Here is a 24,604-nt window from a genome sequence, read left to right on the forward strand (position 1 = left end):
GCGATTTTAATCCAAATCCGGCAACAAAGTTGTAGTGTAAACCCAGGTAATTCACGTCCATAGTGTGCATATTATGTATGTTCATTTTGCAGCAAAGATTCAACTGAAAATTCAACCAAAATAGCAAGCAAAGTCCACGTAAAAAGAGCAGAACTATGTACTGAAAGCTTATTGTAATTGCAGATTCCTTTCTCGACGAAATATTACAAAACTTTGTAGTATAATTTTCAATGTTTTTAGAGTCCAATGCAAAAGGAAGCACTGCAAATTTCTAAGTAGAACTACAGATATAATCAAATACTTTTTACTTGTCCAGAATTGACGCAAATTACAAAAGCCGATTAATGTGTTCTTTTAAGCATGAATCTCACCCAGCTTTCAAAAGAACTAATAAGGAGATATTGTGTAGCACCCTAATTCTAGTTTATGATGAGAAAAAAAAAATACAAGGATATTCATTAATCAAGAGGGTAAAATCGACATTGTCATAAAATATTTGGGGTATTGTTGTAAATTTACCTGGACAAATTGTAAACAGATTAAAGGCATAATCACTTCTTAGCTTTCTCCTTCCTCCATCCTTAGCCAAGTTAAAGATTCTAGTGTCTTTTTGAGCTTGAATTATTGTATGCCAATAACTATGTGTGCTATGCACTTATATTCACTTTCCAAGCTCTCAATGGAAAATAGGATACAAAGCACGCAAAAGTAATATTTGTAAATTTGCGGATTTTTAAATTGTTTGTTTCTTGTAAGGAAGTTGTTATGTAGTTTAGTTGTAATATTTGTAACATAGTAGGTGGTAAAACTTCTTTGATTAGTTTAGCGAACTTTACATTACAAGGTAAGCAATACAATAAGTTCAAATTTTGCTACTCTCGTAATCTGTACTATAGTCTAATTTAACAAAAGAATTGAAAATTAGTTTTGAATTCTCAAATTTCAAGATGAAGTGCTACTTTGACACTTTCTCCTCTAACTCTCTTAACTCTTTTCATTTGGAAAATATTTTTGTAAAAAAAATGCAAAATAAAGAACAAAAAGAATAGGAGAGAGTGACTTTCAAGGTAGTATTTGGATTCAAACATTTCAGTTCAGATTTGGAATTTAAATCTAGAATTTCAAATATAGACTTTCAAATCCAAATTCTTTGTTTGATAAATCTTAGAATTTCAAATTATTCATTTCAAATTAGCCTTTGCAACTTTCAATGCTTCAACAATTACCCAAAGTTAGACTTATATTACTTAGAAAATTTGAAGAAAATAAGAGAGATTTTAATATTATAGAGAATTTTTTAAAGGCTTTTTTCGACCATCATTTTTTAGAAGGTGAAGACGAAGGTGGAAGATCTACAATGGTGGAGTGGAAGAGGTGGCTATGGAGGTAATTTTCACGAAGGAGGTAAGTAGACGACACCCAGAAGGCTTGATATGTCTATTTTATATAGTGGTTTACCCCCGTTCTGTGGTCATAATTAGGAGTATTTTTAGCTATTTAGAGCCACTTTTATTACTAATTTGTGCTTTCTAGTATTTTCATAGTCTTGGTTATGTTTTATAGGAAATTGCGTATTTGGAGCTCTTTCCCGAGTTTATTTGGAGCAACTACAAGCATTGGAGGAGTACGACCACCTTTCGTAGCCTAAGGCCGGTTGGAGTCATCAAACCGATGATTAACGGCTCAACTTTGAAGAAACCGAGGCATTTGGACAGAGTATTCAAGTCTCGAAGTGGAAATCCGGATTGGGCTTAGGATCAAAGCCCAATCAAAGTGCCAAAGCTTTCCCAAGTGGCCATGCCCAGTTAGGCACCTTACCCTGGGGCGCGACCAGTCGGGCGGGGCGGAAGAGCAAAGGAAGCGTGCTTCGCCCTGTCTCGTGGCGGACCAGGCGCGAAAGGAGTCTCATGAACCAAAAAGGCGGGCCCGGCGGGGCAAGCTGGCGCCCGACCGGGCGCGTGTCATGGAGCTATTTTCTGGCAATTTTTACTTAGATTTTAATTAGGATTTTTATGCTTTGTATAAATACGTTTTAGTGCTTTTGATACAATTATCTCTCTTTCATTAGTTTAATCTTCTCTTAAGCTTAAACTTCTCTCTTGTTTTCTCTCTCTACAACTCTTGGTTTAATTCAATTCATTATTTCCGTTAGCTTTGGTAACAATTTCTTCCTTTTTTATTTCAATAATTTATTTGCTGATTAGTTTAGATTTAATTATGTGTTTGTAGATTATTTTCTATGGTTGTGGGGATTCATAAATAATATGAAGAGGTAATTTATCATTGTTGATTGTCAATGCTTGATTTATTTCCTATTAATTGATTTAATGCTATGGAATTAGATTAGGCCCGGTTTAATTGTATGGGTTTTGCAATATTGATTCGAGATTCGACATATGAGAATTGATGTTTATGCTTAGTTTCAATAGGCAAGTTAATTTATAAATAGTTAAGTCAAGATTGAAAAGATGCGATTTAATACCAGTAGATTAATTCTGTGATTGTAATATGTAGCGAAAGCCCTTTATGATCTGATTAATTAATGCATTGATTATTGTATTTTACCCTGGAATATTATTTACTGGTGAACCTATACCCTAGGCTTTTATTAATTGATTTTCTCCTTTAACTTTGATCTCCGTAGTTTAATACTTTTCATGTTAATAATTTAGTTACTTAATAATTTAGATTATTTAATTTAATTAGGAATAAATTGATTAGTTTTCTTGTGGTTCGACCCTTCTTCCCTACCTGCATAGTTAGAGGACTTCGGAATTATTTTTGACTAGGTAATTCGACTTTATCCTATCAAGGTTATCATTGGCGAGTTCTAAGCATGCTTTAATGGCGGGGAAAAAAACTAGGGAAATTCTACATGGTGGCCTCAAGGTTCCATGTTTTCTATTTGGAAGACACTTTTTTTTTTTGAGTTTTCTGTAGTGGCACTCTAGATTCATGAAACACCCTAAAGTGGCCTAACTGTCATTAAATCAACTAACCAACACTCAAATGGTTCATTATCTCACCTAATTTAGTAAAAAGACTAACCTACCCTCAAATGAATAATGATTAAAAAAATCCACCACCACCACCCAACCTATTCCCCCTGCCAGCATCCCCGACCCCTCCCCTTTCCTACCGGCGACCGATCGACACCACAACCCTCCTCTACCCCCGCCGGCGTTCGAAGACCCTCAATACCCTAATGCAGCCACCATATGATAATCCATATTCAGCCTTTGAAAACCGAAACCCATGTTCAGCCTTAGCTTCGAAAATCAAAACCCATATTCTGCCTTCGAAAATCGAAAGCCCTGCTAGCCACCACCCTCGAAAACCTAACCTATCCGCTATTTGAAACTTAAAACCTGGATCAAAACCCTAAGCGGGTTTATTTTAGGGTGGTTTAGGGCTATATGGCGGCGATTCTAGGTGGGTTTAGGTTTAGGGGGCAGCCGTTTCGTGGTGGTAGACAAGGGAGAATGGGGTGTCGAGATGGGGTTTTTGTGGGTTAGGGTAGGGTCGCCGACTCGCCAGCATAGGGGAAAGAGGTTGGGTGGCGGTTGTTAGAGTGGGAGGGGAATGGCTGAGAAAGGGTGGTATGTGGCTGGGTGGTGGTTTAGTTAAAAGAGGAGGGGCTGGTTAGTTTAATATAACTAAGGTTAACCATTTATCAATTAAAGTTAGCCATAAAGTTAAAAAGAAGCCACTATACTTAATTATGTAAAACTAGAGTGACACTTAAGAGAGTTGGAAAAAAGTGTGTGTTCCAAATCGAAAACATAAAACTTTGAGGCCACCATATAGAATTTCCCAAAAAATATATATCAAAGTAATCTTCAAGTCTTCATTGTTGATGATGAATTATAAAACACAAGACATGGATAATTAGGGTAATAAACAGGGAAAATTGAAGTCAGTGAAATTTGAAAATGACTTCTTTTATTTTGTCATATCCAAATGACCCAAATCCAAATCCAAATCCAAATCCAAATTCATCATTTGAAATGAAATGCCTATATCCAAACAAGCTATAAATATGTTTGGTGCATTAAGAGGACCAAGCCTACAAAAAATAAAGACTAAACTACTACACGTGGAAAAGCCACCCCAACAACATTCTCCCAAAAAAAGATCCCCTATTTTGATCGGAATAACATCGCAATAAGTCACCTTCTCCTCTTGGACGACTCTTACATCAACTAACTTATTGGTTACCTTATTACCCTTCCTATAACAATGAACAATATGAGAAGTTAACACTAATTTAACTATTAATTAAACTCAACATCCATCAACATTGCATCCCATCAACATGATCTTGGGACTATACTAGGTACTTGGGTAGTATGATACAATATTTTTTATACTTAGGCAGGTAGGGTGGTGAGCTGGTGACACATCAATTAATGAAAATACCAAATGATACTCTCACTTGCTTTCAACTGTCTTGAAGTTTTATTTGATTAGCTATCTCAAACCTTGTGAACTTGTAAAATTCCAAAAGCAATACTAAAATTCAAAATTCCAAAACCCTGTTTTCCTTTGAGCTGAATGAAGCTGACGTGAACTGAATTGAATTTTAGAACATAATTTTGCAAAAACAAATAGGTAGATAGTGAAACATTGCAGGCAAACCTAGTACACCAATATAGCAATTAATGAAGGCAGCGAAGATAATACTCATATAAAACATTGAACGAGAAAAGACTGCACAACGCTAGAAGCAATGTCAACAGAGAACACTAATGATTGTCATTACCAAAGAGAAAAGGAAATGAGAGTTTTGTAAATTTACAGATATGTACACTTTTGTTTGAGACTTAAAAGGATAGCAAAGGTGATGAGAAAAATTGTGCACATAAGAGACACAATGCTACTAACCACCACCGCAGAAGTCTCTAGATGCTGCTGAGCCAAAATCACCCAAAATTTCAACAGCAACCGTCCCTACCGGAAGGCCTAATCTGGTCCATGATGACATGTTTAACTTGGGCCAAGTCCGACTGCAATTTTTTTTTTTTTTGTTTTTTTTTTTTTGGAATCATGAAAGAAACCTCAGTTAATTAACAAAATACAGAGTACTAGTATGTGAGAAAGTTCGCGCAAGCCAAAGAAAAAAGAATAAAAAGACCAATGAGCAACAAAGATGTAGCACTTACAAGAAATTAAGATTTTACTCGACTTCACTGCAATTTTGGAGAGAGTTAAATTCTACACAAGTTGTCAAAAGCCAGAGCTGCAAAAGACCAACTACCTCATTTTGACTTCTTGTTTGCCATTATTTTTTTAATCTGTTCTTCTTGTTTCTACGACAGAGTTAAACGAGTAATTTAAATATATGATCAGCTGAAGAAATAAAATAAGGCATAGTCCATAGAAATTTGTATACCTTGTACAACATCTTCCATGTTAATTCCGATCTTTCCTGAAGTAAGCGCCACTCAAGTGCCATTTCATATTCAATTGTATTTGGCTGAGCAGAATGTGAAGTAGATACGGCATCTCTCTGACAAAGGATTCAGATATAAAAATTGGTTAATAATTAAAAGAGTCAGAGCGAAAAGGAAATGAGAGTTATAACCAAGGTGAGTAGTGAGAAATGGGGAGACGGAAGGTCAAGTAAAAATTGATGCAATTGCAAAATCCACATTACCGTTTCCCGCTGCATTTGGTGTCTAAGTTTATCAACGATCAGGTGACCAGGAAACTGAGAAGGCTTTCCAGGAAAGCATATACCATTTCTACTGCCAACAAGAGGCCTGGAAGGAAAAGAAAAAAAAAGAAGAAGTTATGATCTGGCTATCAAAGGCATCAAATCAAGAGTTATAATACATGATATAACCCTATAACAAAAAGGGAATAACAGTTAAAAGCACATTTGAGATTTACAGGCAACTAGAAAGTATATATAACTCTTCAGCTATTCAAAGTTCCTGTAAATTGCTGCTAAAAGTAATTATTTCCAAAATCACAAAAGCAAATCCAACTGACGCTCAATAATATAAATCAAATGTAACATGCTACAGCTCATATAATTTTTTTTATTTTTAAAAAATGAATTTGAAAATTAATTTAATAAATCACTAAAATAACCTAGTATGAAAATCTAATATTTATGTTATCTTTATAAAGGCAAAAAAAAAAAAATTAAAAACAAATTATGATAAACATTGTCGCATAAACAAAATAACAAAATAAAGGATTTATTTCCAAGCATAAACCCAACTATTTTTAGTTTTTAGAAACTGAATTAACGGAAAGTACTTACATAGTTTTCCTCTTTCTCACTCTTCAATCCTATACTACCACTTCACCCACTTCACATTAACTAGTTAAGTACATCAAAAGCAGCAATCATACGTTGCTTTCTTAATCTTTTAATTCATATACAAAGTACAAAATAATGCTTTGCTTTTGTTTCCTTTGGCTTCATCTCCTCCTCCACTCCTCACTCTTCAAATTCAACATCTCGTTGCATTCATTCACATCCATTTTTTATTTCAAAAAAATCAGCTATAAAAAAAACACATTATTAAACCTTGCATTCTCTCTCCTACTTCACTTTAACAAGTCTTGTCATAGAGGACACAACTCATGTTCAGGTGTCCGAATATACTAAAAAAAACAGACACAATTATTCAGCGTGGCCAAGATGTATTGTCATGAGTCACGTGTCTTATGCACCAACATGCCTATTGTAGCATGTTCAAGTATCCTAGACTATAAATAAACACATAAATTGTATCAATTATAACACACCTTCCATTTGGGAGCATTAAGCACTCTTTGTCCAACCTTTTTATGATCTTCTCCGCTAAATCCCGTGTTTTAAAGATGACAAATGCTTGTCCTGCAATATTGTATAAAAAAAAAAAAAACCTATAAATTGAGTTGAAAAAGGCTTCATCACAGGTAACATTCTTCACCATGAAAAATAATTTTAGATAATAGTAGTATTGACACACCGAAACGTCGACTAGATGTTGCAGTATGTTGAACCACCTTTGCGTTGCAACTTTCACCAAAACCATGCCAAACGATATTCTGCATACAATACAGTTCATAACTAAAGATTAAAAGAAATTATTATGGAGATACATGTATAAGAAATTCCAGCTACTTCCTACAAATCAATCTCCTTTCCTTTCCATTAAATGAACAAAAGTGCAAGCAAAATTGCACACAATTTTCGTAATCTCCCCCTCTAGCAATCTCTTGATCTATTATCCAAAAAAAACAAATTGTTCATAAAGGAAAAGGTGTTAAAATCATCAACAATAAATCACCAAAACATTTTGATGTATGATGGCGAGATAGAAAAGAACTTAGTGGAGATGAAGATGATGAGTATGACGATGGTGATACAACATACTAGTGATTTAGTAAGCAACCTAACAAGTTAAAAAAAATCTATGTTACTCGGACATGGATGCCTAACATGGGTACGTGTACAAGTGTCGTTAAATAATGCCATGATTTTGGTGCATTATGAAGTTCCAAGTACACAACTGTCACTGGTTCTTGAGATAAAATAAAGAGTCCGAAAAACAAAAAAAGAAATACTATGTTTGCCTTTCTCCAAACCTATTTATTTTATGGTAATTGTGTAACGGATTTTAATTTAATTCTTCATATTCTTGTCTTGTAACGACATTTTTGTAAAAAATTTAGATTCCTAATATCAATAAATGCAATAATAAAACTATTACCCCCTCCAGCCTCAATTTAATTTTGACATTTACTATAGAAAAAGTTTTAGGTAGCCTGGAATCAATTAATATTTATTTGATTTTTTTTTCCTAAAAAATAAGATGTGAAAGAGAGTAGGACCCCAATATTATAATGGCACCTAGATCTCAAATTTTGGATCTAGGTATCTGTTTCTAATGAATTGGACATGGATCCTTTTTTGAGATCTAGATTCAATACAAATCTGTCCCTTAGATGTGTTTTTTATATTTTATTAAAATATTTTGTAAGATATTATTATTTAATTTGACTTTGTAATAAAAACTAAAAATAATTTAAGTGTTTCTTGTTTTGGTCATATTTAGCTAATTTGATTCTTTTGAAATATTTAATTCCTAATTTTAAAACTTTTGTTTGTGTTAAACTAAATTAACATAAATATAAATTTTAAGATCGATTTAAATAAATATAAATATCTAAGATAATAATTTTTTAAAAACCGAAAAACAATTACATGCACATCTCAATCTGGATTAACATCTACAAAATGAATCGGGATCGAATTCGACCTATTGCCACCACTAGCTGAAGGAAAGATGAATTATAGCAATAATCCAAGTGTAAAAACTAAATTGAAACAATTTTTAAAAATAAAATGAAAACAAAAATGTAAATGCTAATACTAAGGGAGTATGTAAGATACACTTGTGCGCCACCACTTTTTGAAAACAAAGATGGGATAGGAATCATGGGATCGATTAGTTTGCATCTTTATGATACAAGTTGTAAAGAAGGTCGTTTAATAATGAAACAAAGAAGATGCATAATTCAATCCTTTAAGGTGCAATGAATAAAATAGTCACGTCAAAATCAACTTCTTGTCAAAATACTCTACCTCAACGTCGGAGGAGGTGAAGGTTGGATCCAAATTTTGAAGTAGAACAAGTCTTCCCTGATCATGGGCATCTTTCATCCTTTCTTCCCAAGGCTGAAAAGCATATACATTTTGCAATATATATTTTGTCAAATCATTAGAATATGATCATATAGAGGTAAGAACATTGACTCGTCAAAGAGTTAGATAGTGAAAAGTACATATTTATAAATTTTGGATTCCAAACTTCCTACCACCTCCCTTCCCCCCCCCCCCCCCCCCCCCCACACACACACACACACATACTCTAAGGGATATAGGATACATCCCTCAATCCTTTATATTGGTTACAATTTGATTTACGGTCTCATAAATATTTTTACCACAAATATATGCAATCATATGTGACTATATATTATAAAAAATTGATATTTTGAAAATCATTTCAAATTGAATCTAACAAAATCCTACATGATATAATTTGACGTTTATAATAGTTAGTTTTGAAACAAAAAAATAAAATAAAAACAATAAAAATAAAATAAAATAAAATAAATCAAAGGGAGGATGTACTATTTTTCATTAGCATGGTAACCTTGTCTGTCTCCGTTTGTTGGGTTGGGCCTCGTACGTTCAAATCATAATACTCATATGATGCATATGCACTCAAGAAGCAAATAGGGAGAAGATCAATCAGAATTTAGCGTTCAAATCATAATACTCATATGATGCATATGCACTCAAGAAGCAAATAGGGAGAAGATCAATCAGAATTTAGTTTTTCAATTTCTCTCTTCTTATCTTCTCTTTACTTTATCAATTTTCACAAATAGAATTCCTTATCTCTATACCGACATTTAAAGTACCTCCTCTTTTCCTACAGCCAATGCAAATAAAACAAATGACCACAAGGGTTTCTCTTTCAATCTATATTATTCATTTGGACAATTACATGGCGCCTTTTAACTTTCTAATATTATTCTTATTAGTGAGCAAATTTTCCTTATTGTATTCTTTCCCTTTTCAACCTATTACACTTTCGAACTATCTCTTACTCATTGCTAGTGATACTTCCACTATTATTTTTTTTCCTTTTAAGGGGATTTTTATACTTCCACTCAAAACCTATTTTTGTAAAAACCGTCTCCACATCTTGCTGAAAAGTGACCCCTAGTTGCATTGACTTAGGGTTAGGGGTAAACATAGTTACCACTAAGTGCCAACCAGTATAGAGAGAATAAAAAATCAGCAATGAATGAACCAATGTTACATGGAACGCGGGACGTTCCGAAACTTGGTACGGGTGCGGGAACGTGGAACGTAGCCTTTAGAGTTCCTGGAACGTATGGTCATTTGTTTTATAAGTGCTTTGTAATTTATAATTTTATAATTGATACTCCACTATTTACCATAAATTAATTATATATACATTTTGCCTCAAAAAAAAAATTATATATACATTTAAAAAAAAAAAAAGAAGATAAAGCTGGAAATTGCATTTAATGTATTGCTCAATTCCCATGGCTATACGACTGTAGGCCCTGTAGCACAGTACAAAAAGTTACTGTGTACTTGTGTAGACAATTAAAAAAGAAAAAAAAAATAAGAAGAGAAGGGGACATTAGGACATAGGGGTCCACAATCTTTATTAGACTTGTTTTCTTATCAGTTATTAGTCTTATCACTCTTCCATTCCACGATTCTTCATCTCCTTCCTCCATTGATGAAACCTTGATAGTCTTTTAAACTTCCAATAATACCCGAAATTATAAACAAATGACAACCCAATTGTCACTCTTAGACTACAACTTAGATCGTACTACAACTGGGTTCTCCGTCGTCGACGAACTAGATCGCGAACCACCGCGAACTGGAACGCATCGGTATCACGTTTGGGTACGAACGTTCCGGTACGGGGAACGCGCTATCGTCCCGCGTTCCGGGTAACTGGAATGAACAGAGAAAAAACATATACCTAGTCTAGTTTCTTTAGAAAAAACTCAATTAAAGAGTGCCCATAGGATTAATATATACTAGTTTTGTGCCCCGTGTGATGCCCGGGTTGTTTATTGAAGATAAATTTTTAATCTATATGTCAAATTTTTAAATATATCATTGATACAAAATTAGTTAGGAATTGATGTGCTTTATGACGATTTGCTATATTTTATCAAAAAATTTATAACAAAATTATAATTCAATTTGTACCTCTGAAATATTGGTATTTCATTGAAAATAAATTCTAAATTAACAATTTTATCCTAAAATTATACGAAGTATCGAAATAAAATTTTAAATTAACTTTTTAATCTTATGAAGTCTATTTAAATCTATCCAACGTGGCGCGACACTTGGCGAAAAGTTAAAACGCCAAGTGTCGATGCCTCGTAACCTGACTAAAAGTTTAGCTTTATATATTAGTTATATGATTATATACTAATAATTGTAAAAATCGAAGTAATAATTCAAACAATAATTTTCAGATCATACACAGAAGCTACCAAAATTTTCACACTCGTACAAGTAACAACTACTACCTCTGGTTCAATTTACTCGCAACAAAGGAATATTTTATGTCTCACAAATAATACCCCTTTGTTGCGAGTAAATTGAACCAGAGGTAGTATATAGAAAGACATGTAATTATTAAAAAAATGAACAAAAAGAATATTGGTATGATTCTATCAAAAACCGCCTCATGTTATTTACAAGAACAAACACATTTCTTCTAACCCTCCCACCCCCAACCTAAGACCAAATCCTTATCTGTGTTCATTCTATTTAGTTTACTACTCCCTTCGTCCTATAATACTTGGGACATTGGGGTAGACACTTAGTTCAAGAAAACTACAAGTGAGTCTATTTAAAACATTTATTATTTGTATTTTTATATTACAAGAAAAAAAAAGTGGGGTGGGAGTGGGACAGATGAGAAGAGAAAATGTGGGAAAATATTTTTTTAGAAGTAGTCCCATTCTATATTTAGTAACGTATCATGTATTGTAGGACAGAGGAAAATGGGAATTGTGTCAAGTATTATGGGGGACGGAGGAAGTAGTTCACAAAAACAAGTTACCATGCACATTATTAAATTCAATAATATTGCACCTAATAATACATAGTTTATTGACACTCGCATGTAACCAAACACTTCTTCCATTGACATGTTTTGGCTTTTGCCACTATTCACATACGTTTCTTTTGATTTCATTTTGTGATTTATCCCATAGAAAAAACATAGTCAAGTGGGGTCTAATCTGATTTGTCTCAACAGATATTATCAAAATATATGAATATATTATTATTTGAAGTTATGAATTGGCAAATGCGTCTAAATGAAATGTGTCAACTAATATGAAACGAAAAAAGTATACATTTATTTATTTTAAAATGTTTAAATATAGTTCTGCAAGTATACAAGTATTTCAAAAAGTGAGGGAAATTAGCAAAACAACAAAAAATTATAATAAATGCCACAATTAAGCTTGAAGAAGAATACTTACACTTGCTGTGAACCATTTACTCCGGTCCTGTATAAATAAGAAAGAGGCATAAGATAACATCAGCACACTTAGCCAAGGGGTATCAATATAGAGATCTATAGAAAAAGCAAAAATGTCATCATAAACAAAGAATCATCAATTGAAACACAATTACTAAATTAGAAGTATCTTAATTGTAATGATCCAAGATTATAACTCTAAGACCCATAATGGAAGGTAGTCCTTTAATGGGCCCACATAAAGACCAACTTAAGCTTAAAGAAAAAAAGGTTTGTTGCTAAAGTAGAAGCATTAAACCCTTATAAGTTGCTCACCATCTAATGTGGGACATTACACTTGATGTGTCTCAAAGCGCCATAGCTCAAACAATGTGATGTGCTCATTAAAACCTCATAGTTTTTTTTTTAGTTAAAAAAACACATCTTTACATTTGTGGCTCACCTAAGATCTTAAACAATTTATAATAATTGTTTTAATTTCATAGAGAATTATAGAGCAGCGTTGCAGATAGAACGAAGTGCAGAACAAAAAAGTCTTTGAAAAAAACTAGCTGATAATTATTTAATACAGTTTTCGGGATCATACTATGCTATGAAATAATATACTATATTAAACGTACAGATATTTTATCTTCAATGTCATAATTACTTAAAACAATTGGTTATTCTTAGGGGCCGTTTGGTTCACCCGGGGTAAACGGAATGGAATGAACAAAGGGAATGGAAGTGAATGGAATGAAAATACCCAATATTCTCTATGTTGTTTGTTTTAGAAACAAAGGGAAACAATCCCATCAACCCACCACCACACAACCACCCCACAACCACCACACAACCACCTAATTCATTCACTTTCCACCTTTTGTAGCCACCATCCGTCCACCAAACCACCAGCCGCACCTTCGCCGCCCTCCACCGCACACGCGCAGCACTCTCTACCCTGAGAATCAACCCCGAAAACCCTAGAAACTAACCCAGCCCCTAGAAATCCCTCCCTCTCCCCGCAAAACCGCCGTCCGACCCTCCCCCACCCTCAAAACCCTAGCGCGCGCTAGGGTTTTGAGGGTGGGGGAGGGTCGGACGGCGGTTTTGTAGGGAGAGGGAGGGATTTTTAGGGGCTGGGTTAGTGTTTGCGTGAGGAGAAGAGTGTTTTACGAGGAGGGGGAGACGCGGCGAAGGTCGTCGGAGACGCGACAAACGTCGTCGGAGAGGCGGCAAAGCAATGGGTGGTGCGGTGGTTGGGTTTCTCGGTGGTGTGTGGAGGTAGGAAGGTGGTGATGTGGTGGTGTGGTGGTGGCTAGGGAATGGAATGGAAAAGTCTAGGGGGGGTGGGGAATGAACTTAGAGGGATTTGGGGTAATGAAGAGAGGAAAGGGAATGAAAGAAAGTGGTAAACAAACATCAACAAAGGGAGGGCCAGTTGATTCTCATTCCCTTTCCTGATTACCCCCAACCAAACGGCCCCTTATGTCAATAAAGTAGTACTCTATTTGATTAGGCTAGGGTGACAAAAATTGGGAAAGTGTGTTTCTTTAGGGAAAAGAAGACGACGATATAAGTAAATTAGATTCCTCCACAACTCTCAAACAGAAGCTCTAACTCCTAGTACAACATGCGAACAACGCAAATTTATAGTAAGCTAATATATTCACAAAATCACATCACTCGGACGACCAATATCCTTTCGACCATCATATCTTGATGCCTTGATTTTCTAATATAGGGTTCTTGTAGCTCTTGATTTTTTATTATGCAAGTTTTCCCATGTCAAAGCTCGCCACAAAAGGCAAACAACAAATCCACACCATAGGGTTGTCAATGTGCCGAGTCGAGTCCATGCCCATCTCGACATTGGTGGGCTCAAACTTGGCTCGAGCTAGATGAAGCTAGATTTTGAGCTCAGAGCTCCTAGACTTGGCTCGGCTTGATCTTAGGCTTGAATAAAAATATTTGATCTACTCTCATACCTATTTTTATAATTTATTTTAGTAGATAATAGACTCCCTAAAATAAGGCCTTCATATATGACAAAAATCCCTTGTTGTCAATATATTATCTTAGGTTATAAATTGTTTTATAAAAAAAGATATTGATACCAAAAAATTCAAGCTTGTTCACGAGTTTGGCTCAAGCTTGGCTTATTAAGATCTTGAGCTAAACCCAAACTTGAGTCAGGCCGAGAATCGAGAAGTCGCAGGCTCAGCTTATCAAAACCCTTATCCACGCCATTCTACTAAAAAGTACAAAAGCCCAAAGTTGGCTTGTTAAGATCTTGAGCTGAAACCAAACTTGTCGTTGGAGGCAAACTTTGACCAAGCAAGTGTCGACTGTCTGACTCTACTCAGCTCACTAACACCCCTATCAACACCATTCTCATCATATATACAAAAGCCCAATAGCATGTTAATTTGGAAAAATTAGGTAGCATACTAGAATATTGAGGATTGGAGCACACAACCTGAATCGAAGTTTACGAGTGGTAAAGGAATATTAAGTTACCCCTATTCTCATTATATGATTCCTAATTATTCCATTCTTTCACTCTTATTACACTATTTCTCACCATTCTATTCTTTCATTCTCATTATGACTACCTTTCCCAAAACAAAAAAAAAAAAAAAAAAAAAAAAAAAAAAAAAAAAACCTATGTCACCCCGAGGAATATGACACTATGTTTTAGAACATGTGTATCGGAACAACTAAGCACTTTTGGGCTAATTAAACATATTTAGGTAGCGAATAGGGTTAAAGGTATCTTACATATTAAGATCATTCTCTCTATCTATTTTGATTTCTCTCTCTTTTCTTTTCTATTCATGTGGTTTGACTCAATGGGTCTAGAATGTATGCTTTAAGGTTTGACCACAACTAGGTATTTAAAACATTGGATTCTCTTTGGGTTAATGAGACAATTTTTAATTATTATCTTACTCATAATATTTGTGCTTTTGTCTAATCTTATTTTGCACTCCCTTTGGTTTTTTTTTTAAGTGCCCCATTACCAAAAGTGGAAACCCCAATCATATTATACTTCCTCCGTTTCTTATATTTGACACAATTCTTTAGTCACGTTTGCCAATGCACGACTTCAACCGTTGATATCTTTAATTACCTAAAAGCAAAAATTATAAAAAGTTGATATTTTGAAAAAATATCCCGCGTAAGATCCCAGATGATTATATTTTTATTACATATAAATAACAAAACACATTTGAAGAGAGGTGTGTGAATAGTGCTAAAGTCAAAACGTGTCAACTAAAAACAACGGAGGTATTATATCATTTCTCTCTCTTCCTTTTAACCCTACTATCATTATATAATATTTTCTCCTCATCACATTATTTCTAGTGGTACCATTCATATTTTTCTTACTTTTTCAAAAAAAAATTGTTCCTAACCATATCAACTCATACACTATCTTATTCTTTTGCCTTAATCTATGTGCCCAAGGGTATGGGGCACTTAAAAAAATAAAGGGAGTAAATAAAAATGGGTTTGTCTACCTTAGCCTTACTCGAACTGAGAATTAGTAGCACTCACTTTGATCAACAACATTTTAAATAAGATAGTTGATTTAAACATCTTAAAATGTGATAGTTGGTAGTTAAGCGCATTGTTAGTGGGTAGTGGGTCATCTCCTTTTTGAATGATATAAATGAACTTTGTTTTTAAAGCAAAGTAGTAAGCAAAGTGGTGCCAAATTATAATGTTAGTGGGCAAGGGGTCATATTGTTGGACGAAGTAAGTAATCTAGCTCAATGACACTTCTTTCCCATCTCTAAGACAAACTACTCTAGGATACATACTGTTAACGAATGAAGACATATTTAGAAACCTTAAAATCATATTTTTGCAATTATGCTACAATCATCACTTTGACAAATATCCATACGTTTCAGGCTCATGCTCAAGAGCACAAAGGTTCATCTAATAAAGAGTAATCTTACTAAAGCGTGCAAGGAAAATGAACATAGAAGAACTACATTGATTTTTGGATATGGAATGGGACAAAGAAAAAGAAAACCAATTATAAATAATGATGTAAGGTAAGAGAAGTAAAAATATTCTACGCACGAGAGAAAACTTACAGGTGGTCGTTGAGTGACTTCCTTAACACAATCATAAGCTTCCTCATCTATAGGCTTCTTAATGAGTGCTTTACGCAAATTATCATTGGATTTATCCTCTACCATGATATTGGACTTCAGCTTTTTTAAAAGGCCATTACTTGTACCAGCTATTTTCCTACTAAATTTGCCTTTATCATCAGTTTCAGCATCGCCATTAGAAGATTGTGAAGCCTTATTAGCTGAAATGTAAAGAGCAGCAGACCCCTCCTTATCTTTGGATTGTTTGGCAGACACGTCAAGCAGCTTGTCATCAGATTTTCCTTCTGACTTGAGCTTTTTAGAAAGGCCATTGCTCATACCATTGGATTCTTTGATCAGCCTGCCTCTCCTATTAGAATCTATACGAACAGCAGAATGAGAGCCCTTGTTGATCACAACAGTGGCAGATTTTGGAGTGCTAGTCCCACCATTGCCACTTGATAGCAGATCAGTGCCATCAATCTTGATTTTTTTGAATGGCTTGTCATCAGAGTGATCAGACTTTACTTCTGCACCAGCAACAATAGCCTGGTGATTGTCCTTCACTAGTTTGGATTTTTTGTTTTCAGCAGCAGCAACAAGTGGAACCACACCTTTCTCATTCACGTCATTTTTCTTGGAATCCGGTGCTCTTAATCTTTTTAGCCCACTAGAAGCCAAGGCTGCTTCAGTAACAGGCAAAACCACACGACCAAGACCATCAGGTACATCAGCATTGCCATCTCCTTTCGAACCTTTATCATCATAATTTTCATCCTCATCTACTCCTTTAAGATCTTTATTGACCAGCACTTTCTTCCTCCCCGCGACTAAATCGGAATTATCAAGTTCATCAACATCAGTGTTTCTTACATGATGACATTTTGACTTATCCAGTAAACTTTTTGCCTCTTGTTTATCTTTCATCAATAGAGAGCCTTTACTGGCATCACGCTCCATAGTACCATCAGCCCCAAGAATATATTTATGAGAAATCAATGATTCCTCTAAACCCACAGCGGTATTCTCACTATCTACCACACAAAGATCAAGGGGCTGGAAATCATTTTTGTTTAATAACAAATTGACTGTGACAGACAAGCAACAGAAAAAGTGTCAAGAAACATAGAATTTCTCACGAGGAAAATAAATAATAAATAAATAAAAAAAACTGCTAGGCACAAGAACACACCCTCAGTCATGGCTATTTTTTCACCCAGTGTATCCGAAACGGTATGATTTTGGACATCAAATGTGCGATAAAATACATGATGCGCCATCTTAAGTTCTTGAGCTGAGGGTTGCCGATTTCTCTCGTCTTTGGAAATGCAAACAACATTGCACTTCCCAGCAATTGCTTCCTGAATTGACAAGAGCAGAATCAGCATCTACGACCAATTGAAAGTGGCCAACCAAGTTTAACATGTGATCTTAATACTTAATGGGATCCCGGAGAATATGCATATAATTTAAGCACATCCAAAGGATCAACTTAGGGCCAAAAAAGTGTAATATTCAAGCATCACACGCTTCCCGTGCTTAGATTGCATTGGTTTCCCCTAAACCGCGATGCAAGAACATAATGAAATCCAAAGAATAGACATTTATCGTTTGATCTTGAATTAGGTAATGTCCAACCATTAAAGTTGAGTTCACACAAAATACAAACACAAAAGAAGGCAAACCTTCCCCTCATGTAGTTTTCCATCTTGGAAAAATAATACTCCCTCAGTTCCAAATTTTTAGTCCCATTTTCTACTTCGGGCTTTTCAAAAAGATAGTCTCACTTTCTATTTTAATCCTCACATGTCCTTATTTTCTCATATTATCCTCATTTTGATGGTCCCGTGCAACTATGTTGCTTGAACTTGGGTATCCATGTCCGACACGCATACATGTCCAAGTATCTAGCTCGGTTATTTTATTAATTAAGATGAAGTGTCTAACTGCGCCCTACCCATGTCCGATGTATGATGTACGAGTGTCGAGGGTCCAACACGGATACTTGAGGTGAGATAAAAAGTCTCGTTAACATAGCTATGTTAAACTTTAATGGTCCCAATTAAAAAAAAAAATGGTCCCGATGTACTGGCCACAACGTATTATATTTCAAAAAAAAAAAAGATGGTCTCAAAATGTACTTTATTTCAAGAATATCTCTTTTTTTAATTTACGTAAAAGATTCTTAATGGGACTAAACTTTGTTACATGGACTCGGGAACGGGTGTCGGACACGGAAACATGTCCAAGTGTCCTATCCGTCGAGTTCCAAAATTTTTGGACACGGGGACTCTGTCCGAATTTGCACGGAGGTACGGGGACACATCAATACGTCACTTAAAGTTATATACTACCTCCGATTCAAATTACTCGCAACTTTGGAATAGTTTATATCTCATAAATAATACCCCAAAGTTGCGAGTAATTTGGACCAGAGGTAGTATAAAAATTATATATTAAAAAAGTTTTAAGTTATTCATTACATCCACCCCTATTTTTTTAAATTTTAATTCTTTACTAGGTATATTCTCCATTAAATAGCAGTCTTCTTCTCTCCATCTTCTCTATATCAATGGTGATTTTTGAAAAAGATGTGTTTTTCTTTCATGTTTCTCCTCTTTTTTCCTCTCCACTCTTAATGGAAGTGTCGATTGCACGATGAACTGTCGAACATGTGTCCCGCATCCGTGTTTGTGTCCTACCGTGTAAACTCGAACACTTCGCTATTTTAGCCGTGTTCGATTAACATAGGGACTAACACTATGAAACGAAGGGAGTATACGTTGTAAATTTGAAATAGAATAAATTTTCCAACTAATCAAAATGGCGTCATCAAGCAAGAAAGAAATAAGAAATTTCCCACCTTACTAAAGTTGAAGTGAGACGAAGAGCAAGTTTTTTTTTTTTTATATTAGTGAAGAGATATAAGAGTAACACCTTGTTTCAAAAAAAATATATATATAAGTGTAACACCAAGGGGGTGTCACCTATACAAAGGGAAAAAATCTCATGTGCTTGAATAAAGGAACGAAACCAAGAGTAATGAATATCTAAATTTTGACTCCCTTGGACAAAAAGTCTTTAAAAAAGGGCAGATATAACCTTGTACTTTAACCCTGTCGACGGAATAGTAACTAGTACTCCCTCCGCTTCAAAAAGATATTCTCACTTTCTATTTTGTGTGTTTCAAAATGATCTTGTCAATTTCTATTTAAATTCCTCACTTATCCTCATTATATCCCATATTACCCTCATTTTAATGGTCTCAATCCCAAAATAAATGATCTCAATGTACTTTATTCCAAAATAATAAGTGGTCTCAATGTACTTTATTCCAAATAAAGGATGGTCTTATTGTATTTGAATTGTCTAAATGTACTTTCTTTCAAGATTTTTCCCTTGCTTTAATTTACACAAAAGATTCCAAGTGAGAAAATCAATTTGAAACGGAGGGGATAATTTTCTACAATTCACCCTTCATCTTATGTGAAGAAAATTACTAAGGAGAGGTGACCAGCAACTAGGACTTTAGGAGTGGTAATTTTAATCAACGGTCGTGTTAGATTTCGATTTTATTTCAAGTTGTACCCAAAAAACTATTTTTAAATAGTGTAGAACCTAATATCATTACAAAATATGATAATGGGAGTTGTTTAGGTTCATTGCATACGGGTTCTCTTGTTGACTTCAAGTTGAGCTAAGCCAAGAATAGCCCACCTAAAATATAAGGCTTTCAAAACCTCTTTGTAAAATGAAAAATGAATATTAAAAAGATTCACTTTGAAAAAAGCGAGAATTGAGAAAATCGATCAAGAACTTAGTTAACTCAACCCCCTTAAATCAAAATGTGATCGACTAATCACATAACCCAATCACAAGCACAATCCAACTTCAAACTTCAACTTGACATTTGAATCTACACAAACCATACTACCAAATGTTATGCGTGAGTGGTAAATACATGTCATTGCATTTAAGGTTGTGTACAATTCTCATTAAGAAATACATTCATCATCATCTCCGGTAGGATTTGTACGGAGTCCTCCATGTTTCTTTCGGTGCGCAAAAGCCACAATAGCTCCAAAAGCATGTTGTGAGCCTCAACCTCCACATCATTCTCCATAAAAAAAACAACTACTTAACCACCGAAGAAAACAAAAACCAAGATCGAATTAAAAAGCCTCAACCTCTCATGTTTCCATCATCCTTAGAGATAGACATAACCATTACTCGAGTGAAGTGCTTTAGTTTTAGAAGGCATGCCAAAGACACAAGGTCCATGGCATGGATCCAAGGTGAAGCCACACAACTCTCGTAGGAGATGCACACTTGTTTCCAAAGATTCTTATAAACAAATTTTATCATAATTTCTACTTTCCAAAAACATGCCACAATCATAAATAATTAATAAATAAAACCACTATTATGGAAAGCATAAGTTAGGAAGGGGGTGGGGGTGGGGGTGGGGGTGGGGGTGGGGGTGGAGGGCTATTGGCAAATATCTAAATTTTCATTTTTATAAATACTACTTAACATTATGATGGATCTAACAAGACCCCAATAGAATATTTTTTTTCTCATAAATAAACGTACAAATTCAAATCAAGTCAAATAAACCAATCACACCTAATAAAATTGTGGTGAAGAAAACATAGCCTAATAGTGAAGTGATAATTACGAGAGCTCGGTATTGAAAATTTAAAACAAAAGAAAGATAAAAGAGGAGATGTGTGTCATGTGTCATTAGTCATGGTTGTCAAGATTACACATAATTGCGGGGGTCAAGAGGGGACATGACGTATTCACCTAGAGACACAACAAATGTAAAAAGGTGCAAATTTTCTCTCCCCTTTAAAATTAGGTAAGGTAAGGTGGGGCTTTCACGCTACACATCTATGTCACATTTAACTTCTTTAAACCAAAAGAACAAAACAAACAATGGAGAGAGAGAATGGGAGGTGTCACATGTTCATAATTGTCACATTAATCCCTAAAGGCATCACCTGTGACCTAGGTGACAAAAATAAGGAAAAAAAAGCTTTATAATTAGGTTACTATAATTTGGTAAACTTATAGAGAGGTGTGGATGGGGTAGATGTCCTGTTACTTTAGCTATGTCAAGTTTAAGAGAGAGTACCAAAAAAAGAGAAGGGGGGTGGGTTGGAAGGTGCTTATTGTCATTGCTAACAGGTTGTCACATTAATTCCTTAAAAGGGAAATAGAGGGACATCACCTATTCACTAAGCTTACTAAGAATAGGGAAATAAAAAGGGTGCCACCTATCTTTTTTCTTTGTAATTGAGTAAGAACTTATACACGGGTGCGGTTGGGGCTAAAGCATAGGGAAGTCATATTCACACATTAGCCTTTTCTCACATTAAAATTCCCCTCTCTCTTGATTAGAGCAACCACTTCAACCATAAAACCAATCCAAATGGCAATCAGGCACTTTACAACTCACCAAAACTAGCCTTGCGGCAAATCTCAGCGTCCTTGTTGTAGATCATTGCACCTTCTGCTTTTTAAAACTATTTCAAGCGCCATTTTTGTTACTTATAGCATCATCATTAACATCATCATTATTGGTAACCTTACTTTGTGGAGGACTTATAAAATACCAAATTCCAATATTACCAACCTATATATATTGGAGCACTTTTTTTTTGAAAAAAAAGTAACAGCATAAAATGCACAAAAAACTTAAGCATCACCTGAATGAAAGTAAGAAGCATCACCTAGATTTTCCTTTATCCTAGGCTAGTGATTCCCCCATGCAAGACTTAGGTGAGTTGCCTTCACCATGTGAACATGATACTAGATAACCTCCTCTAGTACTAAAGCCAATTTTATACTTGGAAAGAATTTGTTCTTTTAAAGTAATAGCTTTCATGTCATCATTATCAATAATGGAAAAATGAATTCGCTATATCACATAAATTTTTGGGATGTGTCTTGGTTGCATTTCTTAATTAGTTTTGTAAGATGTACATGGGAAATCAAGAGTACTAGAGCAATTGGGACAAAGAACATATATTTATGGAATGCTACTTCAATGGCAATTTTGTGGTGCAATTAGTTTAAAAGGAATCAAAATCTTCTATATCATGGGACTTGCTTTTGGGAAGAAAAAAAAACAACAACTAATTTAGATTCCTTGAGGGTAACACAACACCTAAGGCAATTTTAATCATAAGTTTGAACCATTGAAGCCATGGATCATATGGTATCCAACTAGCTTTGGAAATAGGCATTAAAACCTATTCATGGATATCAATAGAATTAAGTAGCTTATAATAAACATGGTAAAACAAAATCGGCAATCTCATGAAAAATGACCCACATCAATGATCAAAATCTGTATAAATTTGAAAACTAGAAAATTAGTAATTTTATACTTCGTAGATAAAAATAAAAAAAAAAAAAAGAGAGAGAGAAAAATTGAGGAACATAGTGGAGTACTAATGTAGGCCATATGTGCATAGATGCTGGTACTAGCACACACTTCTTTTTTGTTTTTTTTATGTAGTTTCAACTCATGAATCATGATAAAGGTTTCCTAATGTAATTTTTTCCCCTTAAAAATTATTACTACCACCTTCACATATTTTGAGTTGAATTATTGTAGATTGTATATTAAAAATAAATTAAAAAAACAAAAACAAAAATAGGTTTTTAAAAGATGAATGAGTGTGAGAAAAAAAAAATGGATAAAGTAAGAAATGAGTAACAAAAAGGTGTAGGTATAAGAAAAAAGTAATAAAGTAACAAAGAAACTGTGTAAAAAGTGAAAATATTGCAGGCCACAAGATGCAAGTTAATAAAAAGGGTTTGCAAAAAGTTAAACAAAGTAAAAGTGAGTAGGACCAAAAAAATAGAGGTAGTATAGGAAGCCCTTAGGGCTATGTATAAGAAGCTTAAAGAGGAAATATTGAGGATAAATTAACATTAATTACACCAATTTGCGCATGATTTTGTCGTGAATTCCCAATTATTTCCATTTTAGGTAGTATATTTAATGCTTATATATAGCCCTAAGGGCTACATATATCATTACCCTAAATATATATATATATATATATATATATATATATATATATAGAGAGAGAGAGAGAGAGAAAAAATTGCTGACAAGGGTGAGTTTGTGGTGGTTAAATCATTAAAGCAAGAGTTTGTGATGGTTTGTAAGGGAACTACAATAATGGTAATAGTGGAAGTGATCTAAAGGAAAAGGTAAGGCGATTGGTTTTAAAGGAAATGAGGAATTTAGGGAACCACAAACCACAGAATTGGATGGAACAACTAAAGTGAAAGTAAGTAAATAAAAATCCCTAAATATGACTTTCTACTTACACTACTCTATTTTGAACACAATAATCGTTGAGCTACAATATACTAACGCATAATATACTCTCACATAAAGGGAAAATTGCTTGATTAACATGAAGCCCTATAAACCACATTAGAGATCTCCAATTGTTCACAAACATGATTTTCGGCAAACTTTCAATTCAAAAACTACGAATATATAACAAAATAAAGTAAAAGACATGAGAAGAGTTTTGATAATATTACCAAGGGATTAATATTTGCCAAGCCTTTGCCATCACCACTCGCTAGAAATAGCTCATTTTCCATCACATTCTCACCGTTAAGATAATTTGATATTTCCCAAGGGTAGAAAAACCAAAGTACTTTAACCTTTTTTGCATTAGTAATTGTATGTTCCCAAATTTTGATAAGCTTACCGACATAAGGTTTTTCTTCACCTTCTTTAAACAGATATACGGAATCGTAGAGAAAGTATTCCACACCATCGTACGTAAAAGAGTCATAGAATCGCACCTCCTTCTTTTGGCCACCACGCCCTCTCTTTATACCCCAAGCGAAATCGATATCGCCAATTTCATTACCTTTTGCTTCAGACATTGTGAATATTCGTTGTCTGCATCAGAATTGAAGTACCGTGATTAAAAAAACTTGATTTTATTATCAAATTTCATAGTTTAATCCTAACATTAAAGGGTTATGCAATACATTAGCAACCAAATTTGATTCAATCATCGAATTAGGCTCATAATTTTAGGGATATTTGATTCAATTATCGAATTAGGCTCAGAATTTTCTTTTCTAACAACATAATTCGCTGGTTATGATCATTAATAATCTTAGTAATTAGAACCAATAGTTGAGATTTTCGAACCCTAACAATAATATTAAAATGATTAAAATTAGATGAAAGATAAACCCTAGATTGTGAAATTGAAATGATGATTACAAAAAAAGAAAGAACAAGTTACCTCAGAAGCTGCTGAAAACGTGAAGTGCGCTTCAATGGAGAATGTTGAGTGCGCTACAATGGAGAACTGAGAGATGGAGGGGAGCAGGAGGAGGTTTCTTTTCACTTATTGATAGTTAGAGCATTTGAATGCAATGGGTTTACAGCCCCAA

General features: G+C 34.4%; 1 protein-coding gene across 2 annotated transcripts; it reads right to left on the reverse strand.

The window, feature by feature from the left end:
- Positions 1-4,727: 4,727 nt before the first annotated feature.
- Positions 4,728-24,604, reverse strand: LOC145634649 (protein ANTI-SILENCING 1-like). 2 transcript variants are annotated; one of them, XM_081686053.1, is made up of 13 exons: positions 24,454-24,604; positions 23,729-24,098; positions 17,349-17,517; positions 16,157-17,244; positions 12,070-12,096; positions 8,588-8,680; positions 6,969-7,047; positions 6,763-6,853; positions 5,657-5,762; positions 5,393-5,509; positions 5,258-5,309; positions 5,163-5,189; positions 4,728-5,006 (listed from the first exon to the last, which is right to left on the reverse strand). In XM_081686053.1, the coding sequence occupies exons 2-11, from the start codon at positions 24,080-24,082 to the stop codon at positions 5,259-5,261; spliced, it is 2,175 nt and encodes a 724-aa protein (XP_081542179.1). In that variant the 5' UTR covers positions 24,083-24,098; positions 24,454-24,604; the 3' UTR covers positions 4,728-5,006; positions 5,163-5,189; position 5,258. The 2 variants fall into 2 exon arrangements, 1 of the variants encoding a protein (XP_081542179.1); XR_014113464.1 differs by having other exon boundaries at positions 5,163-5,309; positions 23,999-24,098.

The sequence above is a fragment of the Chenopodium album genome, chromosome 6 (genome assembly GCF_948465745.1).
Source record: "Chenopodium album chromosome 6, dcCheAlbu1.1, whole genome shotgun sequence".
NCBI lineage: Eukaryota > Viridiplantae > Streptophyta > Magnoliopsida > Caryophyllales > Amaranthaceae > Chenopodium > Chenopodium album.